Raw genomic sequence first — 27381 nt, 5'->3', positions numbered from 1 at the left:
TTTGCTTAAGAATTTCATAAATACATTGTTTTTAAAAGCTGTGTAGTACTCCATTGGGTAAACGTACCATAATTTCTATATCCATTCCTCTGTTGAGGGACTTCTGTGTTCTTTCCAGCTTCTAGCTATTATAAATAAGTTCTGTTATGAGTCTAGTGGAGCATGTGCCCTTTTTATCTGTTAGAGCATCTTCTTGATATAGTCCCAGGTGTGGTATTGATGGATCCTTCAGTAGTATTCTGTCTAGTTTTCTAAGGAACTACCGAACTGATTTCTAGAGTGGATGTACCAGCTTGCAATCACAGAAGCAATGGAGGAGTGTTCCTCTTTCTCCACATCTTTGGCAGCATCTGCAGCCCCCTCGGTTTTTGATCTTAGCCATTCTGACTAGTGTGAGGTGGAACATCAGGGTTGTTTTGATTTGCATTTCTCTGGTGACTAAAGATGTTGAACATTTTTTAGGTGCTTCTCAGCCATGCGGGATTTCTCAGTTGTAAATTCTTTGTTTAGCTCTGTACCACATTTTAAAATAGGGTTATTTGATATTCTGGACTTCAGCTTCTTGAGTTCTTTGTATATATTGGATATTAGTCCTCTATCAGATTTAGGATTGGTAAAGATCCTTTTCAAATCTGTTGGTAGCTTTTTTGTGTTATTTACAATGTCCTTTGCTTTACAGAAGAATTATACTTTTTTGAGGTCCCATTTGTTCTTTCTTGATCTTATAGTACAAGCTATTGGTGTTCTGTTCAGGAATTTATCCCTTGTGCCCATATGTTGGAGGCACTTTCCCCACTATAAATTTCAGTGCCTCTGCTTTTATGTGGAGGTCCTTCATCCACTTAGACTTGAGCTTACTACAAGATTAGAATGGATCAATTTGCATTCTTCTACATGATAACTGCCATTTGAGCCAGTACCATTTGTTGAAAACACTGTCTCTTTTACACTGGATGGTTTTAGCTCCTTTTTCAAAGATCAAGTGACCATAGGTGTTTGGGTTCAGTTCTGGGTCTTCAATTCTATTCCATTGATCTGCCTGCCTGACCCAATACCAGTACCATGCAGTTTTTATCACAATTGCTCTGTAGTATACCTGAGATCAGGGATGGTGATTCCACCATAGGTCCTTTTATTGTTGAGAATAGTTTTTGCTATCCTAGGATTTTTGTCATTTCAGATGAATTTGCAAATTGGCCTTTCTACCTCTGTGACAAAGTGAGTTGGAAGTTCGATGGGGATTGCATTGAATCTGTAGATTGCTTTTGGCAAGATGAACATTTTTACTAAATTAATCCTGGCAATCCAGGAGCATGGGAGATCTTTCCATCTTCTGAGATATTCTTTGAATTCTTTCTTCAGAGACTTGAAGTTCTTATCATACAGATCTTTCACTTGATTATTTAGAGTCACACCAAGTTATTTTACATTTTTTGTGACTATTGTAGAAGGTATTATTTCCCTAATTTCTTTCTCAGACTTTTACCCTTTGTGTAGAGAAAGGAAACTGACTTGTTTGAGTTAATTTCTTATCTAGCTACTTCACTGAAGTTTACTCTTCTCAGGTTTAAGAATTCTTTGGGGGGACTCTTGGGGGTCACTTATGCATAGTATCATATCATCTTCAAATACTGACATTTTGACTTCTTCCTTTCCAATTTGTATCCCCCTGACTTTTTGTTCTTTAATTACTCTTGCTAGGACTTTGAGTACTACATTGAACAGATTTGGAGAGAGTGGGGAGTCTTGTCTAGTCCCTGATTATAGTGGGATTGATTCAATATTTTTTACATTTACTTTGATGTTGGCTATTGCTTTATTGTATATTGCTTTTATTTTGTTTAGGTATGGGCCTTGAATTCCTCATCTTTCAAAGCCTTTTATCATGAAGGGGTGTTGGGTTTTGTCAAATGCTTTTTCAGCATATAATGAGATGATCATGAGTTGTTTTTTTTTTTTCCCCCCCATTGGGATTGTTTACATAGTGGATTTTGTTGATGGATTACTTTATATTGAACTATTCCTTCACCCGTAGGATGAAGCCTACTTGATCATGATTTATGATCCTTTTAATGTGTTATTGGATTCGATTTGGGAGAACATTATTGAGTATTTTTGCATCAATATTCATAAAGGAAATTGGTCTGAAGTTCTCTTTCTGTGTTGGATCTTCCTGTGGTTTTGGTATGAGAGTAATTGTGGCTTCATAGAATGAACTGGGTAGGGTACCTAAAGTATTTTTTGTTTGTTTGTTTGTTTGTTTGTTTTTTTCCTTTTCAAGAAAATTTGAGGAGTATTGGAATTAGTTCTTCTTTGAATGTCTGATAGAACTCTACAATAAATATACCTGGTCCTGGGCTTTTTATGGTTTGGAGAATATTAATTAAAGGTTCTATTTCTTTAGGGGATATGGGAATTGTCATATTGTTAATCTGTTCCTGATTTAAGTTTAGTACCTGGTATCTGTCTAGTAAATTGTTCACTTCATCCAGATTTTCCAGTTTTGTTTAGTATAAGCTTTTGTAGTAGGATCTGATGATGTTTTGGATTTCCTCAGAATCTGTTGTTATGTCTTCAATTTTATTTCTGATATTGTTAATTAGGATACTGTGCCCTCTAGTTATTCTGGTTAAGGATTTATCTTTTTTTTTTTTTTTTCCTCTCAAATAACCAGCTCTTGGTTTGGTTGGTTCTTTTTTTTCCCACTTGGTTGATTTCAGTACTGATTTTGATTATTTCTTGCCTTCTACTCCTCTTGGGTGAATTTGTTTCCTTTTGTTCTAGAGCTTTTATGTGTGCAGTCTAGCTATTAGTATATCCTCTCTCCAGTTTCTTTTTGGAGGCATTCACAGCTATGTGTTATCTTCTTAGGACAGCTTTCGTTGTGTTCCATAAGTTTGGGTATGTTGTGGCTTCATTTTCATTAAACTATAAAAAGTCTTTAATTTCTTTTTTTAATTCTTTAATGACCAAGGTATCATTGAGTAGAGTGTTGTTCAGCTTCCATGTGAAAGTTGGCTTTGTATTATTTATGTTGTTATTGAAGATCAGTCTTAATCCATGGTGATCTGATAGGATGTATGGGGTAATTTCAATATTTTTGTATCTGTTGAGGACTATTTTATTACACTTTATATGGTCATTTTTTGAAAAAGTACCATGAGGTGCTGAGAAGAAGGCATATCCTTTTGTTTAAGGATAAAATGTTCTATAGATGTCTGTAAAAATCCATTTGCAACATAACTTCTGTTAGTTTCATTCTGTCTCTGTTTAGTTGCTGTTTCCATTATTTCTCCATTGATGAGAATGAGGTATTGAAGTCTCCTACTCTTATTGTGTGTAGTGCCATGTGTGGTTTGAGCTTTAGTAAAGTTTCTCTAATGAATGAGGATGCCCTTCCATTTGGAGTATAGATGTTCAGAATTTAAAGTTCATCTTCGTAGATTTTATCTTTGATGAGTATGAAGTATCCCTACTTGTCTTTTTTGATAACTTATTTTGAAAGTCAACTTTATTCAATATTAGAATGGCTACTCTCGCTTTCTTCTTGGGACCATTCGCTTGGAAAATTGTTTTCCTGCCTTTTAATCTGAGGTTGTGTCTATATTTTTCACCAAGATGGGTTTCCTGTATGCAACAAAATTTTGGTTCCTGTTTATGTAGCCAGTCTGTTAGTCTATGTCTTTTTATGGGGAATTGAATCCACTGATATTAAGAGATATTAAGGAAATGTAATTGTTGCTTCCTTTTTTTTTTTTTTTGTTAGGGTTGGGATTCTGTTCATGTGCCTATATACTTTTAGGTTTGTTGAAATCTTTCTTGCTTGCTTTTTCTAGAGCATAGTTTTGAAACCTCCTTGTGTTGGAGTTTTCCCTTTATTAACCTCTAAAGCTCTATATTCAGAAAGATAATGTGTAAATTTGTTTTTGTCATGGAATACTTTGGTTTCTCCATCAATGGTAATTGAGTTTTGCTGGGTACAGTAATCTAGGCTGGCATTTGTGTTTTCATGGGTTCTGTATGATATTCATCCAGTTTCTTCTGGCTTTCATACTCTTTTGTGAGAAATCCGGTGTAATTCTAATAGGTCTGCCTTTATATGTCACTTGACCTTTTTCCCTTAAATGTTTTTAATATTCTTTATTTGGTACATTTGGTGTTTTGATTATTATGTAATGGGAGGAATTTCTTTTCTGGTCCAAACTATTTGGAGTTTTGTAGGCTTCTTGTATGTTCGTGGGCACCTCTTTCTCCTGGTTAGGAAATTTTTCTTCTATAATTTTGCTGAAGATATTTACTGGATCTTTAAGTTGGAAATCTTCCTTCTCATCTATATCTATTATCTTTATGTTTGATCTTCTCATTGTGTCCTGAATTTCCTGGATGTTTTGGTTAAGGATATTTTTACATTTTGCATTTAATTTGATTGTTGTGTCAATGGTATTTTATGGTATCTTCTGCACCTGAGTTTCTCTCTTCTATCTCTTGTATTGTGTTGGTGATGCTTGCATTTATGGCTCCTGGTTTTTTGCTATGTTTTCTATCTCCAGAGTTGTCTCCCTTTGTGATTTCCTTATTGTTTCTATTTTCATTTTTACTTCCTGAATGGTTTTGTTCATTTCCTTTATAAGTTTGATTGTGCTTTGTTGTAATTCTTTAAGGCATTTGTTTGTTTGTTTGTTTCCTCCTTAAGATATTCTACCTGTTTACCTGTGTTCTCCTGTAATTCTTTAAGGGATTGTTATGTTTCCTCTTTAAGAATTTCTACCTGTTCAGCTGTCTTCTCCTGCTTTTTTTTTTTTTTTTGGTAGGGAGTTATTAATGTCCTTCTAAAAATCCTCTACCAGAATCATGAGATATGATTTTAAATTTGAGTCTGGCTTGTCTGGTGTATTGGGTTATACAGTACTTTCTGTGGTGGAAGTACTAGGTTCTGATGATGCCAAGTAGTCTTGGTTTCTGTTGGTAAGATTATTGCATTGCATGTCACCATCTGGTAATCTCTGATGTTGGATGTTCTTGCTGTCTCTGGATTGAGATTGTTCCTCTTGTAAATCAGTAAGTCTGTGTCAGCACTATTGGGAGACCAGCTCTCTCATGGCCAGACCAGTGCCCAGAGTACTGTGGAACAGCCCCACCTCTTGGGTGCATATGTAAGCCTATAGGGCCCTGTCCTGGCTGCTCTGCCACTTGTGGCTTGTGCAGCCTGTGAGCACTTGAGTTTACCTGCCATACAGATTCACCAGAAAGAAAATGGTGATTTCCCCTGGGTCACAGGGTCAGAGCACTACCTGGAGGAAAGCTCCCCTCCTGCAGTGATGGCATACAGGTGGCTGAGGATTAGCTTCACCTCTGGGTGCAGATTTATTCCCATAGAACCCTGTCCTAGGTGCTTTGCTGCTTGTGCAGCCTGTGTGATCCTGAGTGGAACAATGATCATGTTATCTGTATCCAGCTGTACAATCTTCTTGTGGTAATAGTTACAAGAGAAATTAAAACAGGAACACTTAAGTGAAACAATGATGGTTTCCGTGTGTGTGTGTGTGTGTGTGTGTGTGTGCCTTTTAATTAATTTCTAGACATCAGCACCCTTATTTTAGACACTGGATCTCTGAACATATTCTGAAAGTAAATTGTCTGACTAGGTTTCAAAATGATGATCTTTACGTAGATCAGTAGTCATTGACTGCTTACTTGAACTTGGTTCAAAGTTTTGACTTGAGGATTAAAAAAATACTCAGAACACCATGGTACTCTGAATTTTATGTTTTAACTTACTCATCATTAATGGAATCTTCATTAATGTTGATGTTCACAGCAGACATTAAGAATAGAATTTATGAAATTCTTAGGGAAATGGATGGATCTGGAGGATATCATCCTGAGTGAGGTAACCCAATAATAAATAAACACACATGAGATGCAATCACTGATAAGTGGATATTAACCCAGAAACCTAGACTTCCTAAGATACAATTTGCAAAGCACTTGAAACTCAAGAAGAAGGAAGACCAAAATGTGGATACTTCATTCCTTCTTAGAATGAGGAACAAAATACCCATGGAAGTAGTTACAGAGACAAAGTTTGGAGCCGAAGCAGAAGAAAGGACAATCCAGAGACTGCCCCACCCAGGGATCCATCCCATATTACAACCACCAAACCCAGACACTATTGCATATGCCAGCAAGATTTTTCCGACAGGACCCTGATATAGCTGTCTCTTGTGAGGCTATGCCAGTGCCTGGCAAATACAGAAGTGGATACTCACAGTCATCTATTGGATAGAACACAGGGCCCCTAAAGAAGCTAGAGAAAATACCCAAGGAGCTAAAGGGGTCGGCACCCCTATAGGAGGATCAACAATATGAACTAACCAGTACCCTCCCCCCCCCAGAACTGTGTCTCTAGGTGCATATGTAGCAGAGGATGGCTTAGTCAGCCATCAATGTGAGGAGAGGCCCTTGGCCTTGCAAAGATCATATGCCCCAGTATAGGGGAATGCCAGGGCCAGGAAGCAGGAGTGTGTGGGTTAGGGAGCAGGGCAAGGGGAGTGTATAGGGGACTTTCAGGATAGCATTTGAAATCTAAATGAATAAAGTATCTAATAAAAAATGAAATGTAAAAAAAAGAAAAAAAAAAGAATAGTAAGACACATTCTAAAATCTACATTCTGTTCTGCCCCTTGAACACAATGTAATATAAAATTATGTTTCTCTTTCAGCTTAACACTTTCCTGAAGGATATTGAGGTAAGAAAAAACAGGAGTTTATATTGGAGACAGACAATAGATGTGGAATATGACATTCTTAACCTTTGGAATTTACCAAAGGGTCTTGGACTAAAAGTGAAAGTAGGATCCTTTTCTGAAAATGCTCCCCAAGACCAACAGTTGTCCTTATCTGAGCAGATGATACAATGGCCAATAATATTTTCAGATGTGAGTTATATACTTTTCTAAGTGATTTGTTCTTATACTAATAACACAGTTATGTTTTCCGAGATATTGATGCTTGAGTCAAGTTCCATTTTAATTCCAGTATCATTATATAGTATAATAAAGTAACTCTATTATACTGGCTTTTCATTTTCCTTGATTCAGACAAATGGAAGTATGTAGTGTTCAATAAGTCTCCTTCTCCCCCCCCCCCCCACTAACTCATATGAAGATTAGGTGTCCTCCATTTGTCTCCAATTAGGAATGGTACACATTGTAAGAAGAAATTTTCACCTCAAAATGACACGTGTTAATTTGCTGGAGAAAAAAAATTCTCATTTGGGATTAAGAACATGAAACGATATTGAATTTTTTTTATTGTATGGTCAAAAACTATGACCAAAAATGACTTTCAGAAGAAAGATTATATTTTCTTTATGGTTCTAGAATTATCATAGTCTACCAAGTATAGAAACATGACAAGTAGCCATACCAGTGAAAGGAATAGGGAATGGAAAGAAAATGTTTATATCCACACATATTAACAATAAATAAATTTAGAAACCTGGAATTGAGGAAATATAATGTTTTAGTTCCCAACCATTTTGCTATAAATTCATCAGCAAGTCTGAATCGCTGAAAGTTTCAATAACTTCCCATGTAATGTCACCAAAAAGTAAATAAAACACTCAAATGTTTTAGCCTATATGGAATATTTTACTTTCAAAATACCATATAATAATTCCATTATCATCCCTTAACTGCCCTTTCATTCTCAATATGTCATATGGCATTTAGTATTTAATAATACCTTCAAAACCTTGCAGAAAATTTGAGAGTGCAGGGCATTATACTTGAAAATGCATAATTTTCAAATGTAAGAGTGTGATGATGGAATAATATTCTCTGAATGCAGCAAGAAATGAATACTGCAGCTCTCTTCTATGATTGTAACATTTGCACAATAAATAGTGACATTTAAATTTTAACTGATCTTTTCAGCTTAGATAAGTTTATCAATATATTTCTTCCTACAAATATACATTTATTTGCTTCCATGATAATTATAATTATTAATCCTTTCAAGCTCTTGTTTCTCTCTTGGCCTCTTGGGCTATTACCTTCTCCCTCCATTCCCTATTCCCCCTGTCTACATGTTCATGGCCGGTCTCTACTTCTCCACTCTCTCCCTCTCTCTGCCTTTTTCTGCCACTACTACCCTCTTGACTCCCTCCAATTGCCATAAATAAACTCTATTCTATACTATATAAAAAAAATCCTTTCAAATTGATAGTCAAGATTCAAAGCAATGGTGCAAGTTAAGATGCTCGACTTAGGTGTCAGAAAGTACAAAGATCATGTTAGAATACATGGATCCCATAGCCTTCTATATCATGTTCCTAATCACCAATGTTTCACAAACTTGTTATTAACACATTAAGATTCCAATTTTTTTAACACTATGACAATTCTCATATGAAAATGCATAATCTTTTATATCTTTTTTCTTATTGTAAATTTATTTTTTTAAAAAAATATTGTTTATTTTATTTATTTCCATGTCAAGTGTTATCCCCATTCCGGTTTCCAGTCTGCAAACCCCTATTACATCCCACTTCTCCATGCTTCTATTATGGTTGGTCTGACCCCAACTTCTGCCTCTCTGCCCTAGCATTCTTTAACACTGGACATGAAGTCTTCAGAGGAGTAAGGGCCTCCTTTTTGCTGATGCCAGATGAGCCCATCCTCTGATACTTATGCAGCTGGAGCCAATGATCTCTTCATGTGTATTCTTTGGTTGGGTTTTAGTCTCTGTGATCTCTGGGGCATCTGGTTGGTTGACATTGTTCTTCCTATGTGGTTGAAAATCCCTTCTGCTTCAGTTCTTCCCCTAACTCCTCTACTGGGATCCCTGTGCTCAGTCAGATCGGTGGCTACAAGCATTCACATGTGTCTTGTCAAGGCTCTGGCATAGCCTTTGAGGCAGCAGCTATATCAGGCTTCTATCAGCGAGCATTTCTTGGCATCAGCAAAAGTGTCTGGGTTAGGAGGCTGCACATGGGATGGATTCCCAAGTTGGGCAGTCACTGGATGACCTTACCTTCAGTCTCTGCTCCACTCTTTGATCTTGTATTTTATTTTAGATAGGAGAAATTCTGGGTTTGTATTTTTGAGATAGGTGAGTGGCCAGCCCCATCCCTCAACCAGGGATTGTGCATAACCTATGGATATGATCTCTACAGGTTCTCTCTTCCCTTTCTTGGGTGTTTCAGCTAGTGGTGTTCCTGCTGGATCCTGGGAGTCTCTTGCGTTCATGGCATCTGGTTTCATATATTTGAGATGAGTGGGTGGCGCCATCTCTATAGGTTCTCTCTCCCCTTTGTTGGGTATTTCAGCTAATGTCCCCATTGCATTCTGGGAGTCTCTTGATTTCTTGGCATTTCGGGCTTTCTGGTGGCTACCTCCACTTCCCCATCCCTGATTACTACAAATAATCTTTTAAATAAGTCTAGGTTTTAATAAGAATCCATAACACTTCAGTGCATAAAATTCAATGACCAAGCCTGCTCAGTCAGTTACAGGTTGTCCAGTGTGGGGGTGAGGATTAAAAAGAAAATAAAAAGACAGTTGGACAATACTGTAGCATGAACCTCGTCAATTCTGAGATGGAAGGAAAATTTAATTTTCCCTCTCTGCTTTTTATACCATCTTATTTACATGCTAGTATTCAGGGAGAGCAGTACAATAAGAAACTAGCAAGCAGCAAGCAACGTCCTGTGATTACTCCCTTGACAGTTGTTTAAAAGGGTTTGTCATAATGACCAAAATACTTGAGGCCACTTCCTTGTCCAAGCCCAAACACTTGCCTGAAGACAACTTCTTTTATTCTACCCTAAAACTAAACTTCCTGCCTTACCCAACTTCTCTATTACAGCCTAAAGTTAGAGTCTTCCTGAAACTTACTTCCTTATCATGCCCTGATGTCAGATTCCTGCCCGAGCTTGCGTTATGGCCAATGTCAGATTTCTGCCAGAAGACCATTTTCTTGTCCTTGGCCAATGTCAGATTCCTGCCAAGTGGCACCCCAAAAGGCTCTCCACAATTCAAAAACTCTAGTTTTATGAGTTTTGATAAAACCCCGAATATTAGATAAAATTCTTTTCATTTTTTTTCAGATCCCTCAATCTGTGTGTAGTGAGAGTTGTCAGTCTGGATTCAGGAAAGTTATCCAGGAGGGCAAAGCCATCTGCTGCTACAATTGCACTCCTTGTGCAGAGAATGAGATTTCAAATGAGACAGGTAAATTCAGATCTTATAGAAAACTACCTATTTCTCAACTGAATTATAAAATACACTAGCAAATGAAAAAGTTCTAAATAGAAGTCGGATCTAAATATTTTTCCTTAGATAGTTAATGTCACAATTCACCACAATCCTCTTGAAACAGCTCACCACAATAATTAAAAATCATACTTGATTTATATCTTCAATCCAGTGTCAAAATTGCTGTTGGAAAATAAAATATTTCCCCTGTATTTCTCAATGTTTTTTATTTCACAGTGACATTTAACATGCATTAATAAAGTATCAAAGATAGTTTTTCAAAATGTATTTCAATGTTTATTAAGAACCGTGTAAGGCTCAGATCTGTTGCATCTTCATAGGGTTTATGAACAGCTCATTTTCCATTTTTAGTTGTTTGATAATTTCATATAATGTGTTCTCATCACATGCACCACTCACACTCTTTGCAGATTTATTTTCCCTCCCTTAACTGCCAAATTTTGTAATTACACTTTCCAATACAGTTCATGATACTCATCTATACTTGCTTGTGTGCATGTCACTTAAAAAAAAAAAAGTTGTTAACCAACCAAGTGCTGCACAAACTGAAAAAGAAAACTCATTCTTCTCCCAATAGCTATGAATTGCTAATACCTGATTTTCTTGGGATGGAGGGTGTCTTGCATGTCTACCTCCAACATCCATGCTGAAATTCAGTCTGGGTTAAGCTGGCATGCATTTAATACATTTTCTCATATATTATGAATTTATGGGAACAATTTCTTTGTGTTCTAAAAACAGTGTTATTTTGTAGTCTTCTATAGACTGAAAACCTTGCTAACTTTCTGACTTCTCTTGTATTAGAGTTTTACAGAAAATTTTAATTCTCTTACTGGGCCCATTAGGAAATATTAGGGGCTGTGGTCTTTTAGGGGGAGGTATACTGCTAGGGATGAGCTTTAAGTTTTAAAAGTCCGTGTAACAACTGGTCTCTATTCTTTTTCTGCTGTTGCCTTCAAATCAGGATTTAAGCATTCAACTCTGCTCCAGTGTAATATCTCCCTGGCTGCTTCTATACTTCCTGCTATTATAGAAATGGACATATGTTCTAAATCTATAAGCACACACCAAAATTAATGAATTTATTTACTTACAATCCAGTCATGGTTCCCACTCTGTAGTAGCCCACCCACAGTTCCTTAACAACTTCCTTCACCCCTGTAACTGAGATGATGCTCCCCCACTACCAGGCATTCCCCTTTCATGAGGCCTCATGTATCTTATGAACAAGGACTATGTACATCTCCCACATAGGTCAAACTAGGTAGTCCTCTGCTATATATGTATCAGGGGGCCTCAGATGAGCTCCAGTATGCTCTAAGGTGGGTTGCTCAGTGTCTGGAAGCTCCCATGGGTCTGGGTTAGTTGGGACTGCTAGTTTTCCTAAGGAGTCATCCTTATCTTCTGCGTCTTCCTTCCCCTAATTTAATCATAGGGTTCTCAACTAAATTCCAGTGGGTGGGTTTAAGTATCTGCATCTGTCTCAGTCAGCTATTGCTTTAACCTCTCACAGGATATTCATGCTACAGTCCTGTCTGTAAGCAGACATTATCATTAATAATATCAGCCCTTGATGTCTCCCCATGAGCTGGATCAACAGTTGGCCTGGTCATTGGGCCAAATTTCCTCAGTCTCTTCTGCATTTTTGTCCCTGAAATTCTTCTAGACAGGAACACTTCTGGAGCAGAAATTTTGATGGTGGGCAGTTAACACCATATCTTCTCTTGAGGCCTTGTATATCTACTTAAGGTAGATTTTCAAGTTCCCTTTTCCCATTCTTGGTCATTTCATCTAAGGTCACTTCCAATGAGTCCTGAGAGTTTCTTACCTCTCAGGTCTCTGGTACTTTCTTGAGCATTTCAGCACCTCCTACCTTCTGATGCTCCATATTTCCATTCATTATCCAGGTCCTCTGGGCCTCTATGCCCCCAACTCCCACACCTGATCATGTTTCCCTCTTTTCTCTCATCTTGTGCCCAAATCCCTCCTTCCCTCTGCCTCCCATGATTGTTTTCTTCCCCTTAAGTGGTATTGAAGCAACCTCCCTTGGCTTTTCTGCTTCTTAAAGTTCTTAAACTTGGTGCGTTATATCCTAGGTATTCTGTACTTTTTGGGTAATATCAAATTATTAGTTAGTATATATGATGCATTTCCTTTTGAATCTGTATTATCTAACTCAGGATGATATTTTGTATTTTCATCAATTTTCCTTCAAAACTCATGATGCTCTTTTTCTTAAGAGCTGTGTAACATTATGTTGTGTAAATGTACTACATTTTCTGTGTATATTCTTCCATTTTGGAACATCTAGGTGGCTTCCAACTTATGGCTCTTACAAATAAGGCCACTATGGACATAGTTGAGCACATGTCCCTGTGATATGGTAGGGCATCTTTTGGGTATATCCAAGAGAAATATAGCTGGGTGTTGAAGGTGGTCTATTTTCACTTTTCTGAGGAACTGCCAGAGTGATTTCAAGAGCATTTGTACCAGTTTGCAATCCTAAAAGGAATAGAGGAGTATTTCACTTTATCCACATTCTTACAGCATGTATTCTCACTTGAATTTTTAATCTTAGATATTCTAATTGGTGGAAGGTGGAATCTCAGGGTTATTTTGATTTGCATTTCACTGTTGACTAATGACTTTAGTTCTTAAGTGTTATTTAGCTATTAGAGATTCTTCTGTTGTGAATTTGCTGGTTTATGTTTAGTGCCTTGATCCTCTTGGACTTGAGTTTTCTGCACAGTTATAAATATGGACCTATTTTCTTATTTCTAAATACAGAGTGTTAATTAGGCCACTACCATTCATTGAATTTGCTTTATTCTTTTTTTCTATTTAAAGTTTTAGTTTTTTTTTCAAAGATTAAGTGTCCATATGTATGTGGGCTTCTTTCTAGGATTTCAATTCTATTCCATTAATTGTTCAGTTTGTTTGGATTGTGGATTATATTAATGGTTTTTTGTATATTGAACCAACTCTGCATCTCCAAAATTCCACAAAGGAATTCTTACAGCTGATATAATAATCATTCAAGAATGTGGTTGGATACAGAATTAACTAAAAGAATTCAGTAACCTCTGTTGGAGTTCGTCAATAGACCCTCATTCCCAAAGACCACAGAGACTGCCATCACTGAAAATCGCAATAGGATTTTTTTGATCCAACATGTTGGGGACCCTCCTCTAAGCATGCAGGGAAGAGGAGAGAACCAGAGCAATGAAAGAACACACATTCTATACCTTATAAGGGGCAGATTTAGGCAACAGGGTAGCTGGCTTATTCTCATTGGTATAGCAAGTAACCCTTTAAGGCTTTGGTTGGTTGGCATAGTGACTAAGTAACCCTTTGGCCTTGTGACTCACGTTGCCTGCCCCTGTGGTTTTTCAGCAAAGCAACAGTATGTTTTGAACTTATTGGTCAGCACTTGAACTTATATGGTCAGTCACAACTATTAAGTCAGCACTCAAACTTATATGGCCAGTCACAACTATTAAGTCATGACCATTAACATCAGGGGAAATTTCACCAATGTCATAGTGGTTTGTGGTCTTTCTCAGAATTCAGTGTGGAATGTGGCAGGGAAATTTCTCTGGAAACTGCTATTTTGTTATGGTTATTTTTGTGAGAACAGTTTCATTTTGTTTTGGCAGCTGCAGACTTAGTCATTTTGACCGCTATATTTCTGAAAGTCCCTTCAGAGTTGAAGCGGGTAGGTGGTCTTGAACTTATTCTGGATTCTACACAACCTATATATAATGAATTGAATGACTGAGAAGGAAGTTAGGGTAACAATACCATCCACAATAAACACAAATAACATCAACTTCATGTAGCTCTAACCAAGTAAGTGAAAGGTCTGTATGACACAATCTTCAGTTCCCTGAAGAGAGAAATTGAGGAAGGATATCAGAATATTAAAAGATCTCCCTTGCTTGTGGATCATTAGAATTAACATAGTGGAAATGGTCCTCTAACCAAAAGCAATGTCCAAATTCAATACAATCACCATCAAAATTCCAACACAATTCTTCACAAATTTTGTAACAATTGTCAACTTCATATGAGAGGCTGCTGGTTCTTATGAAGTGTCCATAGTATCTTCTTTTAATATCAACTTTATTTTTATTTACTTTTAATTTTTTAATTTTTTTTGAAACAGGTTTTCTCTGTTTCTCATTGAATTTGCTTTATTCTTTTTTTCTATTGAAAGTTTTAGTTTCTTTTTCAAAGATTAAGTGTCCATATGTTCCTGGCTGTCCTGGAACTCACTCTGTAGACCAGCCTCACCTCAGACTCAGAAATCTGCCTGCCTCTGCCTACCAAGTGATGGGATTAAAGGCATGCACCAGCACTTCCCAGCAATATCAAGTTTATATAATAACAATATTACTGTCACAATTTTACCCACAAGAAATCATTATACACACACACACAGAGAGATAGAGAGAGAGGAATATATAAAGTGAATTTTTGAAAGTGTCTTGAGTATGCATAATAACAGTGGTTAATACTAAGAACAAATCTGGCCAGTGTCTTTTAATTAATTACAAAGTACAGAAGTACAGTATGTAGCTCAAAGAAATACTAAACACTGTTTTAATTTTGAAAATATTGTTTACAGAATGTTGAACAGTAAGACAATGCCATGTATTATAGGTCAAAATATCAGTTCAATATTATTGATGAAATAAAATTGACACCAGTTATCAATATTACAAAAAATATAGAAATATTGTGTAACCCAATGTTTAAGTTAATGATTTACTGCTGTGAACAAATACCATTACAAAGGCCACTCCTATATGGACAACATTTAATTGGGGCTGGCTTACCAATTCAGAGGTCTAGTCCGTTATCATAAATGTGATAGCATGGTATCATCCAATCAGGCTTGATGCAGTGGGAGCTGAAAATTCTACATCTTCTGAAGGCTTCAAGGAAAGACTGTCTTCTAGGCAGGTAGAACAAGGGTCTTAAAGCCTATGTCCATACTGACACATTTTCTTCACGATGCCACACCTTCAAGTCGTCCCACTCCCTTGGCCAAGCATATTTAAACTAGTACTTTCAACTCTCTGGGCCCAATAGGCTTGTTTAAACACTTGAGTCTATTTTGGCAATGCCTAGGCATAGCATTATAAAAAATATATTTTGTCCAACCTACAACATCTACATAATCTATAATATTTTCAACAATGTTAAAAATGTAAGTTCAATGTCTTTTCTGAGATTCATTCAAACTCTTAATTTTAATCCCCAAAGCAAGACACAAACTAGCTGGGCAAACTACAAACTTGGATCTCTATGTCTGATATCAAGGAGGTATTAAGATCTCTATTCCTAAATTCATCTTTGTTGACTGCAAAAAACTTCTTTCTACTCAGCTGGTTTCAATCCTTATTATCAGCTTTCCTCAGCAGATAACACATGCCTCTAGAATCTTGAACATTTTGGAGTTTCCAAGGCAACTTAAATGTTCTAGCTTCTTGTTCCAATGTCTGGAATCCACACATAATCTAGGTGCCTCCAAAGGGCTGGCATTAGTTCTCCAGCTCTGTCCTCTGTAGTATTCTAGCCGCTGTTTGATTCCATTCTAGTGTTGCTGGTGTTCTTGGTGATCATTTCATGCTACTGGCATCTGCAGAACACTGGGGTCTTGCACTGTAGCTAGGCTTCACCAGAAGCCTCTCATAGGCTCTCTTCATTGTACTAAACCTCAACTTCTTTGCATGGCCCCTCCTCTCCTGGGCCTTTAACTGGAACTGAGGCTTTTCACCCAACAATGGTATTCCTTGGCTTCTCATAGTGCCAAGCTGCTCTGCATGATCCATTCATACTTTTAAAACCAGTACCACATGGGTGACTCTAACACCAAGTACACCTGAAGCTCTAGGTCCAACCCTGGCTATCTCTGGAACACAGCTTCTTTGTACTCTCAGAAAACACTTTCCACATGATTTCACCTCAGTGATGCTGGTCCATTCTTAATTATCTCTAATATCTTAGTTCCAGCGAACCAGCATCTATGTTTCAGCAGTCTCCTTCTCTCATTGACTCATAAGCCAGAGCACATGTCCAGTGCTGCCAAGTTCAGATGGTTACTGGGGCAGGAATATGACTAGCCTTATTCTATTGCCAGCTTTAGTTTCACAACACTTTGACTGAGTAAACTTGGCTGTCCTGGATCTTGTTCTGTAGATTGTTCTTGAACTCCAAGATCTGCATTGTTCTGTCTCCTGAATGAGTAAATGTAATGTATTTACTATTATACCTGGATATAAGCTTTTCTCAATTTGCAACTTGCACTGTCACAGGATGGCCTTAAACTCAGAAATCTACTTGTCTCTTCACCTGAGATTAAAGGAAAGTACCACCATGCCTTGGCCTAGGTTTTTCATGACCTCTTTCCTCATGATCTGGGTCAAAGCCCTGTGTCTTCCAGCCTCAAGATATGAATCACCACAAGTATGCCCTGTATTTCTGGATTGTAGTTGATTCCAGATTAAAACTCTAAAGTATCCCTTTTTCAATGGCATATACAAAAATAAGTTTGTTTGGGTGGGATCTTGCCCAGAGATCATGACTCTCTTAATTTTTTCTCTCCTTGTATGTAGGATTCAGCTTCATTTCACGTCCTGATATTCCTTTATTTTTACTTGAATCAGGTGTTTTAAATTTTTTTCTTTTCTGAGCTTGCTATGATTATATAAAAAGGCTCTTAATGAGACTTAACCAGATATCAAAGTCTCTGTTCACCTCATTGGTACTTCCTTTGTCAATTCAGTTAATATAAATCTCTTTATCTTAGTAAAGCTCTTTAGACAAGGGCAAAAGACAGTCACATACTTTGCTAACATATCACAAGAGCAGACCCATATAAAAATTCTTATTCTCTGAAACCTCTGGAACCCGGCTTTCCCAGTTCAAATCACCCTCAGTAAGAAATGTCTTCATATCCCTACAAAGATGACCAATTAAGCATCATTTAAAGCATTCTAGTGCTTTTCGAGTCCAAAATCTTAAAATCCACAATATTTCAACAAAACACACGGTCAATCCTATCATAGCAATGCCCCACTCAACTACTAACTTTTGTCTTATTTAGGGTTTTACTCCTGTGTACAAACACTTTGACAAAGTCAACTTTTATAAAGACAACATTTATTTGGGACTGGCTTACAGGTTTTGAGTTTCAGTAAATTATCCTCAACCTGAAAAAATTAGAACATCTAGGCAGGCATGGCACAGGACAAGATGAGAGTCCTACATTTTGTGGTGAAAGCTTCTAGAAAAAGAGTGACTTCCAGGCATCTAGGATGAGAGTCTTAAAGCCCACCCCCACAGTGACATACTTCCTTCAAAAAGGCCACACATGCAAATAGCTCCACTCGCTGAGCAAAGCATATTCAAAATACCATACACAGAATAGTTAATTTATAAGTACTGGAGCAACTACTTTATGTTAATCATAATATTTGAAAATAAAACTTAAAAAGTTCCAGAGCGGAGTATCATTTTTTTCAAAAATCTGCCATATTTTCTAAGAATGTTCTATGTGAAAATATATGCTTGCTTCTAATGTTACAAAAACCTACTATTGAGTGATTTTTGCCACTATCTAATGAAATAGAATCTATTCCATAAACAGAAAGAACAGAATTTCAAAATACAAGGAATTTTAAGAACAACAGTTAATTTAGGGTTCATATATAAGAAACTATTTTCTGAAAAGTTTTGCCAAAAATACTTCCTCTAATCTAGATTTCACAGTTTTAACCTACAAAGGATATGTGAATTATGAGTATTATCAGGGCTATAGTAGATTTTTGCAGTGTAATTTAGTATTCTATTTACTTTCAAAAGAGGTAAACCATTGTCATTAAAGGCAGAGAAATATTATATGAAAAGAGAATAGAGACATTTACCTAGTACATTTTAAATCACAATTAGAATTTTTAACTTGAAGTTGATGAGTACCTGCAGATACAATACTTTTCTTAACAAAGCTAGAGCTTGAAAGTCTACACATTTTCTCACTGAAGCCATACCCAGTTGTACATACACAGGCTCTACTGAATGGACTGAGTGGTTATTAAAATGTAAAATGAGAGGTTACATTGAGTGTTGAGTAAAAACTTAGGGAAGGAAAGGAGTGTAATAGTAGCAATTAAAGAAGGATAGGATCAAATCCTATTATATGTGAAAATAAATACAGAATAAAATATGTAAGAAACAAGGTGCAGTTTATAAATCTAAAATTATGCAGACCAGTGTACTAATTATTTTGTCCCTGAGGAGAAAAAAAATATGGTGATTTCTATGACAGTCCCTGTAGTTAGAAATGTCTCAAAATAAAAGGAATCACCTTAGCCTGAACTCCTAATCTCTTGATCACCTCTGTTTCTGACCAGATGTAGACCAGTGTGTGAAGTGTCCAGAGAGTCATTATGCAAATACAGAGAGGAACAACTGCCTCCAAAAATCTGTGAGCTTTCTGGCCTATGATGAACCCCTGGGGATGGCTCTTGCCAACATAGCTTTGTGCTTATCTACAATCACTGTCTTTGTTATTGGCATCTTTGTAAAACACAGAGACACTCCAATTGTCAAGGCCAATAATCGAGCTCTAAGTTTCATTTTGCTCATCACACTCACTTTCTGTTTCCTATGTTCTTTGAACTTCATTGGTCAGCCCAACACATCAGCCTGCATCCTTCAGCAGACCACCTTTGCAGTTGCTTTCACTATGGCTCTTGCCACTGTGTTGGCCAAAATTATTACTGTGGTCCTTGCCTTTAAGCTCAGTTTTCCAGGGAGAATGGTAAGATGGCTAATGTTATCAAGGGGTCCAAACTACATCATTCCTATCTGCACCCTGCTCCAACTTCTTCTTTGTGGAATTTGGATGGCAACATATCCACCATTCATTGACCAAGATGCTCATACTGAACATGGACACATCATCCTTTTGTGCAACAAGGGATCAGCTGTTGCCTTCCACTCAGTCCTGGGATATCTCTGTTTCTTGGCCCTCGGGAGTTATACCATGGCCTTCTTGTCGAGAAATTTGCCTGATACATTCAACGAATCCAAATTTCTGTCATTCAGTATGTTAGTGTTCTTCTGTGTCTGGGTCACCTTTCTTCCTGTCTACCACAGCACTAAAGGGAAGGTTCTGGTGGCTATGGAAGTATTCTCTATCTTGGCTTCCAGTGCAGCACTCCTTGTTTTCATATTTGGTCCTAAGTGTTACATTATCTTGTTGAGACCAGACAAGAATTCATTTAATCATATCAGGAGAAAACAATAATATTAGAAGGAAGAATTCTCCTAAAATATAGTTGAAAAAATATATTAACTTTTATTTTAACAACTTCATTAAGGTATCATTCATATATCATTCTAAAATATGTTACACAATGATAGTATGAATGTAATTTTATCAGGTTTTGTTCCTTTACTCAACTATATTAAAGTGTATACTATGAAATCCACTTATGTTCCATGTTTGATCACTATATTTGCTCTGGTGATTCAGCTTCTCTGAGTCTAAGACCTGATGGCTCCACTCCTGGATCATATCAATGGTTTGTATTCTTTCTTGATATAAACTTTTCCTTTTCATTTTTTTTTTAACTTGTATATTCTTCCTTCCGCCTGAAATAGGAAAATATTTAGTTTGGATATTCCATTGGAATATAATTTTTACTGTCCATTAATTAGTCACACTTAAAACTTAATTGTCATACAAGTAGTGTGTAAATTTTTAACATGTTTATTTATCAGTATACCGTGTTTGAAAATGAACAGCATTGTATATGTAAAGCTCTCAAGGCATCTAATTAATTTATAATGTTATGTTTGTATTTATATGTACATATTGAAAACCAGCAGGTGTCATATTTTAAATGTAATCTTTTATAGTGTAATAGTATCTGATTCATGGCTTTAAGTTTTTAATACTAACTCAGTGTGAAGGCTCATTTAAAAATGTATGTTATAACCCAAAGTTAAATATGAGTCAATCAGATCAATAAATGTAGAGCCCATATTCATACGTTGACTAAGTTTGTGACATGTCCAGTTGTTTAAAAGTTAGCTGATTACCGTTGCATGCATTTAAATTTAGAAATTTACACACATTATATTTAGTATTTAGCTTTCTGGTGCATCAACTCATCTGTGAATTTCTGGTGTCACAACTTGTTCATATAGAATTTTTGTATAATGCTTTAATACAAATTCTTCATCTTATTTTTATTCATTTAACTTGCTCTCACCTAGTTTTTGTATAAATTGGTATACCATCCTCAATCAAAATAAAAATCATTTATAGGCTTATTCCTCCATAATTCATTATTATTTTGTAAAAATAATAGTCATTGTACTTAAAATAATCTTTTTTCAATCCCATTGTTACATAAAAAAAACAAATATAAAATTGTTAGAACATGGTCTATCTTTCCTCTTATCACTGATTCCTTGGCCATATTCTCTTTTTAAAATTTCTTGATAATTTTTCTATGTATCTGATGACTAGAGGGAAGCCATGTCTTAATTTGAAATCTATTTAAAGTGTACCCAATGTTACAAACACTATGAAACTTGAAGGGAAAATACACCTCCCAAATTACTAAAATGTTAAAAAAAACATTTGCACTCCCATATCTATTGGGAACACTGAAAGTTACATAGCCAGTAGAGTTGTTTGACAAAAATTCAGTAAAGCAGACCTTCATGTTAAGATAATGATCAACTGTTTTTCAGTTTTGTTCTGGATTTTCATATGTTGCAGGTTTGCAGAATGCTTTTATTATTTGTAAAGCTTAGAGACATTAGATTGATGGGAAATTTCTTAAGAATCATTTATGCCATCTTCCATGTGCAGTTCCCTAAACTTCCCCAGGAATTTACTATGTATACTGCCTATTCTGCTTCTAGGAAGATATCCTTATCTGGGCCTACTTGAAGAATATCTTGCTTTGTAGATTTTAAGACACATATAGATATATCATCAATCTCCCTATAATGAAATGTTTTCAAGATATGCTTTGAAGATCTGCTTCTAGATTTATAAAAGAAATAAATAATTAAAAGAAAGTAAACTTTGAAATAGTCAACAAGATTAAGAGGGCTAGAGAAGGTGGACCAAGATCAGATAAGTCTCTTATTACAATGCACCCAGGCAATTACATGTCATATGAGATTTGGGGTATCACATATTTTATGCCTCTCCGGCAAAACATATATCAACAAAGTATAAATGGCTGGGATTATTTCACCTTTACAAAGAACTTTTACTGATGGAAAAAGAATGGTCTGGAAGCATGATAAAAAAAACAATCAAAACCACCAACCTATCAGGACCTCTCCTTGGAGAAATTAGCTTGCAAAAGGCCACTCTGGTGTCCCATGGCCAAGGAACAACATAAGTCCAATATCAGACAAATAAAGAAATTTCACCAAGATACAAAAAATAAACATTGTATTATGCCAGAAATTGAAAAATGCAGCATTGGCCTGAAGTTTTTTGTTTGTTTGTTTGTTTGTTTGTTTGTTTTGCGGGGGGGGGCAAATGGGTACTTTGACCACTGAAAGTTGATAATCCATCAGTTGGGACATGCAAGTTTCCATCCTAGCTTGAAGATTTTAAGTATATCTACTTCCTTTGAAACATCAAAAGCTGCCAGACTAAGAGTGGGCATTCATGCCTTGGGAAAATATGGCTCTAAATTATTTTTAAATTATTTACTAATTTATATCACAAAAGATGCAGCCCTGTTGTTCTTCTGTCCCAGACTTTTTCACCCTGTTCCCCCTCTACTTTATGCATCCTCCTTTCCTGGGGCATAAAGTGCCTACAAAGTTAGGGTCCTCCTCTCGAAGTGAGGCCTGGCAAGGAAGCCCTCTGCTATGTATGTATTTGGGGTTCAGACCAAGAAGTGTGGGCTCCCTTCAAGCAAAAAGTTGTATCAGTAATAATGTCAGGGTTTCTGCCTGACCATGGAATGCAATTGAAGTTGTGCTCATCCCTGGTCAACCTTTCTTCACTATGTGCACAAATGGGCTGTCATGCATTGGTAAAATATGACTCTATATTCATAAATGTTGAGATATACATCTGTTGATGAGAAACAATTGTAAAAGATAATTTTGTTCTATCCTGGCTTATCAACGATGACTCAACTTATGATCCAGAAATCATTGTACATGATAACTGTGTTCAATTACGGTTTATATATGATGACTATACTTATATACTCATGACCAAGATAAAGTCAGAACACATGTATTAGTACAAAAATGATACAGTCCATGTTTTGGAGAAAAAAAAATATTTCAGTTGCTGAGTAGAGCCTCTCAGAGCACAGTAAGTTCTTATTTGCAAGTATAACAGAGTTTCATTAGTTATGTCAGGGCTAGGTGCTTACCCATTAGATGTGTCTGAATCTTGCCTGGTTATTGGTTGATCATTCTGTTAACCTCTGCTCCATCCCCCATGCCTACATTTCTTGTAGAAAGGATAGAGTTTGGGCTGAAAATACATGGGTCCCTGCCTGAGAATAGGAGTTGGCATCATTAGGTTCCATATCCACAATAGAGTGAGTCACATATAAGGTTACCCCCATTGATTCTTCGGTACTTCCCTTATCACAAGTCTCTGTTGCTTCCTGATGATGCCCCCCACACCTCCTCAACCCCATCAGTTGAATATTTACATTCATTTTCATTGCCATCTAGCAATCTCATCTGTCCTTTCCCACACCTGATACTGAACTCCTCTTTCCACTCCCCATCCCTCTGTGGTGCTCTGAAGATTTACCCACAGCAAATGACTCCCAAAGATACAGTCACGTACTACCATACAGTAGAAGGAGAATGGGGATACTGATTGAAGAATAGGAGGAATGATTGCTGGCCCCAGTGGGATAGGAACTCTACCGGAAGACCAATAGAATCAACTACTCTGTACCTATGGGCTCTCAGAGAATGAACCACCAACCAAAAACAAAACAAAGAAAAAAAAAAACTTACATTTAACCTAGGCTTCATTGCACATGTGTAGCAGATATTCAGCTTTGTGTTCATTTGTGTCTCAAACAAATGGAACAAAAAGCTTTTGCCTATATGTGGTATATGTTCTTCTAGGTGGCCTGCCTTGTCCTGATTAATAGACACTTGAAGTACTAGAATGGGAGGATAACCAGGGTGCCCATATTTATGCAGAGGTGAATATGATGTTGTGTGTGAGAAGAATTGTGGGAGGGGGTGACTGTGAGGGGTCAGTGAGCAGGATCTAAAGAGGATAATTAAAAATTAAAACAAGATAAATTATAAAGAATGATAAAACAAAGCAAAAAAATAAAAGAAATCAATCTCTACTTACATAGTTTTATATAATTCAATTAAAAAGGAACACTGATTGCCATGCTGTCAATGTTGTAAGATTCTCCATAATACGATGTCTAAATCACTTATTTTTTTCATCCTTATTAACTTATTCTCTCCTAACTCCTGTCAGCTAGTGGGTCTTGCCCCAACCACAACATAGTCTCTGTCTTAGTCAGGGTTTCTATTCCTGAACAAAACATCATGACCAAGAATCAAGTTGGGGAGGAAAGGATTTATTCAGCTTACATTTCCACATTGCTGTTCATCACTAAAGGAAGTCAGATCTGGAACTCAATCAGGTCAGGAAGCAGGAGCTGATGCAGAGGCCATGGAGTGATGTTCTTTACTGGCTTGCTTTCACTGTCTTGCTCAGCTTGCTTTCGTATAGAATCCAAGATTACCATCCCAAAGATGGTACCACCCACAAGGGGCCCTCCCCCCTTGATCACTAATTGAGAAAATGTCCCACATCTGGATCTCATGGAGGCACTTCCCCAGCTAAAGCTCCTTTCTCAGTGATAACTCCAGCCTGTGTCAAGTTGACACAAAAAACCAGCCAGTACAGTCTCCAAACCTTCTAAAGAGTGAAGTTCATATTCACACATAAATCTTGTTTCCTGTACTCATCAAAGAAATATCTTTATACAACAGATCCAGATCATTAAAGAAAATCATAGCCAGTCAAAATGCAGAATTATGAAGATCAATAAAGAATGGTATATTTGTAACACACTAAGAAACAAAGGCTCACAATTAATTGGTAAAGAGCAGGAAGAAAGTTTTTAGAGCCAAGAAACTGGGTCGTTAGGAGTTTGTATTTCTGGACAGGAAGCATCTACCTCTAGAATTATATAAAATATTGTCAACATGACTCTATCCATATGACCTGAACCAGAGCAGCAATATATACATGCTGATTTCAATGTGGACAACTTATGACAATGCATGCGGAACTATAACCGACTAAGTAATGCTCAGAAAGCAATAAACATACATGTTAGTGTATTTAATCTACTTGAACGAAGGAAAATCATTCTGTTAAAAAATTGAAGGAAATTAGGCAGTGGCAAAGATTATTGTTAATTAAACCACATAAGGGCTTGACATTTGAGTCTATGTTACTTCTTTTCTTATGTGCATGCTTAGAATACTTTATGTACTTTCATTTTGGCTTGGTTACTATAGAACACCATTAAGAAACTGAGAAAGTTCTATGCTCCAGTATAGAAAAATGTCAGGGCCAGGAAGCAGGAGTGGGTGGGTTGTTGAGCAGGGGGAGGGGGGAAGGGATAAGGGGGTTTGGGAGGGGAAACTAGGAAAGGGAATAATATTTGAAATGTAAATAAAGAAAATACCTAATAAAAATAAATTAAAAAACAAAACCAGAAAGAAAACTGAGCACTTAAAGACTTTGGTCTTTGGACATGAATCTAGTGGCTTCTCTTTCCTTGTTTTAAGATTTTATTTTGAGCTGGGCAGTGGTGGGACAAGCCTTTAATCCCAGCACTTGGGAGGCAGAGGCAGGGTGATTTTTGAGTTCCAGGCCAGCCTAGTCTACAGAGTGACTTTCAGGACAGCCAGGGCTACACAGAGAAACCCTGTGTCTCAGAAAACAAAAAACCAAAAAACCAAAAAACCAAAAAACCAAAAAACCAAAAAACCAAAAAACAACCAAAAAACCAAAAAACCAAAAAACCAAAAAACCAAAAAACCAAAAAACCAAAAAACCAAAAAACCAAAAAACCAAAAAACCAAAAAACCAAAAAACCAAAAAACCAAAAAACCAAAAAACCAAAAAACCAAAAAACCAAAAAACCAAAAAACCAAAAAACCAAAAAACCCAAAAAACCAAAAAACCAAAAAACCCAAAAACCCAAAAAAACAAAAAACCAAAAAACCAAAAATCCAAAAACCAAAAACACCAAAAAAAACCCCAAAAAAACAAAAACCCCCCAAAACCAAGAAACTAAAGAGAGAGAGAGAGAGAGAGAGAGAGAGAGAGAGAGACCTGTGTCTCAGAAAACCAAAAAGAGAGACAGACAGATTTTATTTTGATTTTCGTTTCCCTGATGACTAAGCACTTTAAACATTTCTTTTTTTTTTTAATTTTTAATATTTTTATTACGTATTTTCCTCAATTACATTTCCAATGCTATCCCAAAAGTCCCCCATAACGCCCCCCACTTCCCTACCCACCCATTCCCATTCTTTTGGCCCTGGCATTCCCCTATATTGGGGCTTATAAAGTTTGCAAGTCCAATGGGCCTCTCTTTCCAGTGAAGGCCGACTAGGCCATCTTTCGATACATATGCAGCTAGAGACAAGAGCTCCGGGGTTCTGGTTAGTACATCATGTTGTTCCAACAATAGGGTTGCAGATCCCTTTAGCTCCTTGGGTACTTTCTCTAGCTTCTCCATTGGGAGCCCTGTGATACATCCAATAGCTGACTGTGAGCATCCACTCCTGTGTTTGCTAGGCCCCGATCGTCTCACAAGAGACAGCTATATTTGGGTCCTTTCAGCAAAATCTTGCTAGTGTTTGCAATGGTGTCAGCGTTTAGAAGCTGATTATGGGATGGATCCCTGGATACGGCAGTCTCTAAATGGTCCATCCTTTCATCACAGCTACGAACTTTGTCTCTGTAACTCCTTCCCTGCATGTTTTGTTCCCAATTCTAAGAAGGGGCACAGTGTCCACACTTTGGTCTTCATTCTTTAAGTGCTTCTTGGCCCTTGAAATTCCTCTGTGGAGAAATCTGTTTTGCACTCTGTTTGACCATTTTTACTTTGGGTTATTTGGGTTAACAGTGTTTAACTTTTTAAGTCTTTTATAATTTGGGGGTTTAGCCCACTGGCAGATATAGGATTGGTGAAAGTCCTTTCACAATCTCTAGTCCTATGTTTTGTCTTATTGACAGTGTTTTTCTCTTACAGTAGCTTTGCAATTTTATGATATCACACGTATCATATTTTATTTTAGAGCCTGAGCCATTGATGTTCCATTCAGGAAATTGTCTCCTGTACTAATGAATGAAAGATTTCCCCTCCTTTCTCTTCTATGAGATTTAGTATATCTGGTTTTTTGTTGAGGTCATTAATCCACAGGAACTTACACTTTGTAAAGGGTAATAAATGTGGATCTATTTTCTTTCTTTTTCATGTATACATGCAGTTAGACCAGTATCATTTGTTGTTGATACTGTCCATTTTCTGTGTATGCTTTTGGTTTATTTATCAAACTCCAATGTCCACAGGTATACAGATTTATTTCTGGGTCACAGATACAAATTCATGTATCAATGTGTCTGCTTCTGTGCTAGTATTATGTACATTTTGTCATTATTACTCTGTAGTGCTCCTTGACATCAGGGATGTTCATTACTTAAAAAGTTCTTTTATGTTTCAAGATTGTATTGGTTATCAGTTGTTGTTGGTTGTTATTAAGTTGACAGAATGAATGGGAATCTACAAGTGATGGAGATGAAAAAGTTGGTGGACTCTCCAGGAAGAGACAGAGTTCTAGAATATAAAAGGCACCTAAGAATCAGTGGGGGTGTCCTTAAATGTGATTCACAGCATTACTGCTATGGATCCTGGAGGTTCCACTTCATGTAGACGGACAGGAAGCATGATAGGGACACAAACACACTCACCTAACTTTCAACCCAAAGTTTGTCCTGTCTACAAGAAATGCAGGGACAGTG

At 36.8% G+C, this 27381-nt stretch overlaps 1 protein-coding gene across 1 annotated transcript in view; it reads left to right on the top strand.

Moving 5' to 3' along the window:
- Nucleotides 1–19631, top strand: part of LOC110287940 (vomeronasal type-2 receptor 116-like) — a 31031-nt gene extending 11400 nt beyond the window's left edge. The window contains 4 exon segments of the mRNA XM_029473778.1: nt 6723–6938; nt 10112–10235; nt 18698–19590; nt 19593–19631. Coding sequence (XP_029329638.1) covers nt 6723–6938; nt 10112–10235; nt 18698–19590; nt 19593–19631 — 1272 coding nt within the window.
- Nucleotides 19632–27381: the final 7750 nt, after the last annotated feature.

The sequence above is a fragment of the Mus caroli genome, unplaced genomic scaffold (genome assembly GCF_978045245.1).
Source record: "Mus caroli unplaced genomic scaffold, Mus_caroli_1 scaffold_18, whole genome shotgun sequence".
NCBI classification, from domain to species: Eukaryota; Metazoa; Chordata; class Mammalia; order Rodentia; family Muridae; genus Mus; species Mus caroli.
Note: the sequence above shows the minus strand (reverse complement) of the source record. Positions and strands in the feature narration are given on the sequence as shown.